We start from the raw sequence: 6,632 nt of genomic DNA, 5'->3' as shown, positions 1-6,632 counted from the left end.
CCTTAGAAATTAGGGCATCGATCCGTGAACAATTGAAGGCAAGAATGTTAGGGGTTTTGAAGAGTAAGTACTAATGAGTGGAATGGTGGCGATGGAGGTGATTTTCGGTGAATGAATCGACCAAAAATTGCAAAACTATGTCACTGGAAAAAGCCCGTTGTTGCTGATGATTGGAGAGACGAATGAGGGAGGTGTGAGATGAGTTTTGGTTAGGAGGCTAAGGGGAGTGTTTTTGTGGTGATGTGAAGTGTTGTAATTGCTGGAAACATGCTCAATTTGCTAAAGCTAACGATGGTGTTTGGGGTGTTTTTGCAAGATTTCAAACTTATATGGACTTATAGAATTTTAAGGGGTATTTTTGTTAGATTTCAAACATTTAGACACCAATTTGACCCACCAGTCAAACTAGTTAAACCGGTAAACCCACGACCCGGCCACTTTATCGGGTTTTACCCTGGGTTGGTTTTTAAAACACTAGAGTTTTTAACATTTTTCTAAAATTATATTATATTCTTTGACAGAATTATATATGTAAAGTTGTGACGTATTATTAGACGTAAATAGTCAGACGTCCCTACGTTATGCCTCTAATAATTCAGAATATGTGAGCGTTGCTTAAGAATTGTTACACGAAATTAATTGTTTGGTGTTATTTCACAACAGAATCATTGACATAGAGAAACTTTGAAACTATACAAGAAAGATATAGAAGTAGAACATGTATAGAGAAACTTTGAAACTATGTAAGTAAGATATAGGGTGAATAATGAATTATTATATGGCTGTGTTTGCTTACGTTTTTATTTTCACTTACTGGTTTTCATTTTCTCATGATTGATGGTTATCAGTTGTGTAGGTTGTGGGTTTTGTTATTTTCATTTATTCTTTTGTGTTTTCCAACAAATATGCTTAACACGATTTTAATTTCCAATTTTTAAAGTATTGTTTTTCTGACAAGCATATCAAACATATTTTCATTTTTTGAATATAATCGAAATAAATTATTTTAAACATTTTCAAGAAAGAAAACATAAAAGCCAAATTAATAATAATAATAATAATAAAAAACACATTATTAATGACTTGTTTGTTTTGGAATTAACTATTGAGTAATACACTTCAGCCCAAATACTTATTTTAAATTTTTTATCCCAAATGATATGCTATCATATATGCTTTCACATGTAATCAATTTATTTACATGTCACTTGAATATAAATTTTGGGATGAGTTTTGACAAGAGTAGTATTACTGATTAACTATTACTGTTTATGTATTGTTTTATTTATCATCTAATTTTATTACATGGGCGTTTCATACAATGGCTGTGTTCAATTATAATGCATCAATTTACAATTCTAGTAACCTTGTCGCGCTGATGTGTGGGAAAAGTGAACCCCCTCAAGGTGATAAGTGAAGATGGATTGGAGAAGGTCAATGCTAACTAGGTGTGGAATGTAATTAGGCCATGTCAACACATTCGTTATATTTCAATCTGGAGGCCAATATTAATTGAGTAATACTGTTTAAATCTACATCTCAAATCATGTTTTATCTTATTTGAAAATTTTATGTTATTCACCAACTCAACACTTCATTTAAATCTCAACACCATATGAAATTGCATATCAAAATTTTGAGATAATTTTGGGATGAATAATATAATTGATAATAATTTAGCACTACAATTCATTTGTCATAATTTTAAGGATACAAGGCAAGATCATTAAATTGTTTTAGTGTTTATTCCTTGAAATTAAAAATTAAGCTACCAATATATAAGTTTAAATTTTAACCAAAAGAAAAGAAAAAACACTGGCATTTTGATGCCATGATGAAAATAATTCAGTCATTAAGATTACAATTTCATTATTGGTTTTAGTAGAGGGAAATAACATAGACAATAAAAAACTCAAGGATAACGAAAAATTAAATAAACAATAGAAATCTTTAAGCGGTAGCAACGCTGTGGAGGACGATTGTCTCAACAGTAAGTCCAGGCCCGAATCCGAAGAGAACTCCCCATTCAAGACCTTCTCCTGTGGTCTTTAATCCATTTTCAGTTGATTTCCTTCTCATTTCGTCCAAAATAAACAAGACACAGGCGCTTGACATGTTACCGTATTCGGAAAGCACATGTCTTGTGGCACCTAACTTCTCTTCCTTAAGGCCCAGTTTGATTTCAACTTGATCCAAAATTGCCGGACCACCAGGGTGTGCAATCCAGAAAAGTGAGTTCCAATCTGAGATACCCAATGGTTTGAATGCCTCAACCAAACTCTTCTCAATGTTCTTTGAAATAAGCCCGGGAACATCTTTCAAAAGGTGAAATGTAAGCCCAACTTCACGAAGATGTCCATCAATAGCCCCATCACTGTCAGGCAAAATTGTTTGAGCCGTAGAGACTATTTCAAACATTGGCTTCTCAACTCCGGGAACTGGATCAGAACCAACGATGACAGCAGCTGCACCATCACCAAACAAGGCTTGACCCACAAGACTGTCAAGGTGGGTGTCACTAGGACCACGGAAAGTAACAGCAGTAATTTCTGAGCAGACAACAAGGACACGAGCACCTTTGTTGTTCTCTGCTAAATCTTTGGCAAGGCGAAGAACCGTGCCACCAGCAAAGCAACCTTGTTGGTACATCATGTAACGCTTAACAGAAGGACGAAGACCCAAGAGCTTGGTGAGCTGGTAGTCAGCACCAGGCATGTCAACACCACTGGTGGTGCAAAACACCAAGTGGGTGATTTTGGATTTGGGCTGACCCCATTCCTTAATAGCCTTGGTGGCTGCTTCTTTGCCTAGCTTTGGTACCTCGACCACCACCATATCTTGCCTGGCATCTAGTGAAGGTGCCATGTATTCGCAAACTTTGGGGTTTTCTTTCAAAATCTCCTCATTCAAGTACATGTATCGCTTCTTGATCATGGATTTTTCACCTGAAATATATGATAAAACAAGATCAATTGAGATAATTTTATGGAAATTATTGTAAGTGGGTGGCAAAAGAAGATCAATAAAAATATATTGGATTTTAGTCTTATGAAGTTATAAATTTATGGAAATTGTTTTAGTCTCATTATCATGACAGATCATCGTAAGTGTAGCTGTATATTCTTTTTCAACTAAGTGGGTGACAATAATCTGTACACATTTATTATGTCCAAATGTTTTCACTGTAAACTCTAGAGTTTCAAGTGATGGGTTAGATATGACAGAAAAAGATTATTTTGCCTAGTTTAGTGGATCCAACAGTCTACCTCATTATTTCATTCCAATGATAATTCTTCTCAAATTATTATTTCCCAACAATCTTCCTTCAGTTATTTCCAAAAGAGACTTAAAAAAGAAAAAGAAAAAGAAAAACCCTCAAAGATCTTATATCAAACTCTCCAGTATATTCATGCAGACGTAAGAAAGCAAACTAATAACAAGATGATGGATAAAGTATAAAGTCTGATGACTTACACATGCGCTTGAATTTCTCTTTAAGCTCAGTTTTGTGCTCACTGTTGGTAATACGGAAGTAATAGTCAGGGTAAGTGCTTTGATCAACACAGTTGGGAGGAGTTGCTGTTCCGATAGCCATGACGGTGGCTGGACCTTCGGCACGTTGAGCCTTGAGAACTTCATTAACGGTCACCATTTTTCTCTTTCTCGTATTATATTTGCTAAGGAAATAAAATGAGTGTTTGTGTTGAATGCTGTTAGTTTGGTGAGTATTTATAAGAAGGGGAGAAGAGTTGGTAGCCGAGTATTACGTGATATTTTATCTCCAGTCTTGTTTGCCGTTTTGACACTATTTTAATTAAATGAAACATTTTTTTTTTAATAAAGAATAATGAATTGTTGAATGACATTTGTTTGAACATTTCAGACTTTTATAAGATTCCAAGGACATATATATATATGCTTTTTCAATAAAAGAACAAGCACAAGTTTGGTGACTTATTCCAATAAAATCCCAAATGATAAGAGGTAGATGTTTCAAGGGTGAATTTAAAGAATTAGTCAAACTCAACCTTATATATATGTCAGGTGAGACCTAAAATTTATTTAATTAGTAAACTAAATTCTAAAATTACATTAATTTCAGACTGGATTTCTTCGAGATGAGTATTTCATTCAAATTGGCTATTGACTGTAACGAAAAATTGGTAGGTGGTAAAGAGTTTGCGATTTAAATTGGTTACATTCAATGCACCTATTCTATCGTACTACATAAAAAATTATTGTTAAATAAAAAATTATTTAGATTTTTTAACTTCTTTTGTTTTTTTTCTTTTTTTAAAAGATTAAAATGATTAATGGCTCGAGTCAACTTGTGGATTTGATTGGACTAAATTAGTCGGCATAGAGCCGACAAATTGGTTAGTTCTTTCATACTATTAATTTATGGGTTTAGGACAAGGTCTTCATTTCTAAATTGGCGATGATAATTTGACTCGTAACTACAAGAAGACAGCGAGATCTTTTTATGTTCCTAAATAAACTAGTTGGATGAAGCATAACTTCATTGAATATTCCCGGTGTATAAGAAATTTGGTGGATTTGCTGTTCCAGCCTTGAAAGTTGTGGCATTGGCTTCAGCACGTTGCGTTAAAAAGTCAGTTGTTAACGCAAAGATTAATAGGTTGTCATGAATGACGAAGACTTGAGGCAGTTGTTAAGTTTTAGTGGTAGTGGATTCACTATAATTTTTCTCTCCGTGAAAACAAGAACTTTCAATATGTTTAATATGAAGGGAATTTTTGTAATTATGTTAAAAATAAATTCTTATTTAACCAACCTAGTGTTACGTTCACATGGAATATAAGGATGGATAAGCAATATCATCGACCCCTTAGATTGACCAAAGGGTTATGTTGACTACTAAAATGGGCCGATTAATAGTCCTCATCGTCATCTGGACTCCCCAAAGGGATAAGGTGGTCCCAAAATGCATATAGACTACTAAAATGGACTCAAATGGTTCAACTTAAAAACCGAGAAAGGTGTGTCTATTTGGAGAAGGCGCCTTCACGATAAGCCATATTAATTTCGAGTTGGATTAGGTTTCTTGATGTCTTTTTTATGGCTTTCATTTTTTCCTCTTATGTTTACTTGTTTGTTGTGGAGTGGATATTTCATTATGACCGAAAAGAAAAAAAGTGTTTGAGCCAACTGTTGGGTTCTAACTCGTCCTGATTTGTCATGCGGCTTCCTCAAGGGTATAAGATTATCCCACATGGGTTAGGTTCACCACTAAAGTGGGCCGTTTTAAAAACCGGCTAAGCTGTGAGTTGGGCCAAACACGAGGTTTTAATTCATCATATGAGCTCCCCAAAGAGGTGAGATGGTCCCACAATGCACGTGGACTACTATATGGGCCACCTTAGAAATTGGCCAAGGTGTGAGTTGGGCCAATTGTGGGGCCCTAAGTAGGGCTGGACGAGTTTGGGTACCTACCAAAAATTGAAGGAATCGAAACCGAAACTAAAACCAGAACTAGCCGGTTCCTTCAATTTGGAATCAAAACTAGAACTGATGGTTTCGGTTCCTAATTATTTGGAACCGGAACTTGTGTTACAGGTTTCGGTTCCACGTATTCAGGAAAATTACATGGTACCCCCTACTAGTTCAAAAAATGACAAAAAAACCATTAAAAGTTACAAATACCCCCACTTGCCAACTAAGAAATCTTTATTTGCCCCTTCTTTTTCTCTTAACAGCAACTAATAAATCTTGAGAATACATGGAAGTATTATTATATGTTACCCCCTACTAGTTTAAAAATGACAAAAAAACCATTAAAAGTTACAAATACCCCCACTTGCCAACTAAGAAATCTTTATCTGCCCTTTTTTTCTCTTAACAGCAACTAATAAATCTTGAGAATACATGGAAGTATTATTAATAAAATTGATAAATTTTTAATAATTCTTTTTGTATCTTCATTTTCTCGAAATTTTTAACATCTTTGTGACCTTACCATGTGTGTTTACAAATAAATATTGGAAAAAACATGAGAAAAACTTCCAATCAAATCAAATTATATATATATCTTAGTTATTAAAATTGAGGAAAAATTAATTAATTAATATATATATATATATATATACAACATTATTTATTAAACATTACGTGGTACTAGATCTTTCTTAGAAAAATTCTTATTTTTAGAAAAATAAATAAATATTTAGATATCAACATGATTAGTAATCTCACAATTTTATTTAAGACAAAATCCAAAGTGAATTATTTTTATCTTGAGAAAATGTATAATATGTAATATGACTGTCATGCAGTCATTAGAGATTTGGGAAGGTTAGGGGGAGGATTAGTGGTAAGAGAGATAAGGGAGCACGCACAATGCATTTTGTTTATATGACATGGAAAATTACCAAAAAAAAAAAAACCCACTCTTTAATGTTTTTCAAGTTAGTCCTAGTTCTTAGTTTCGATTCAGGTTCTTGACTACAGGAACTAGAATCGGAACCGCACAGTGCTTTTTTCAAATTTGTGGAACTGGAACCGACCCTGTGACAGTTGGTTCCGAATAGGAACCGAAACCGAACCCTGGGTACCTGTCGGTTCTGGTTCCTACTAATTCTTTTGCATACCCCTAGTTCTAAGTCATTATGTGG

The 6,632-nt window shown here is 34.2% G+C and overlaps 1 protein-coding gene across 1 annotated transcript; it reads right to left on the bottom strand.

Annotated features, from left to right (window-relative positions):
- Window positions 1–1,844: 1,844 nt before the first annotated feature.
- Window positions 1,845–3,667, bottom strand: LOC116105827 (chalcone synthase 1-like). Its single transcript, XM_031392230.1, has 2 exons — window positions 3,475–3,667; window positions 1,845–2,945 (listed from the first exon to the last, which is right to left on the bottom strand). Exons 1-2 carry the CDS (start codon window positions 3,650–3,652, stop codon window positions 1,951–1,953), a joined length of 1,173 nt encoding a protein of 390 aa, XP_031248090.1. The 5' UTR covers window positions 3,653–3,667; the 3' UTR covers window positions 1,845–1,950.
- Between the last annotated feature and the right edge of the window lie 2,965 nt (window positions 3,668–6,632).

The sequence above is a fragment of the Pistacia vera genome, unplaced genomic scaffold (genome assembly GCF_008641045.1).
Source record: "Pistacia vera cultivar Batoury unplaced genomic scaffold, PisVer_v2 Contig117, whole genome shotgun sequence".
Lineage (NCBI taxonomy): Eukaryota > Viridiplantae > Streptophyta > Magnoliopsida > Sapindales > Anacardiaceae > Pistacia > Pistacia vera.
The sequence above is the reverse complement of the archived record's forward strand: the minus strand, read 5'-3'. Positions and strand labels throughout refer to the sequence as shown.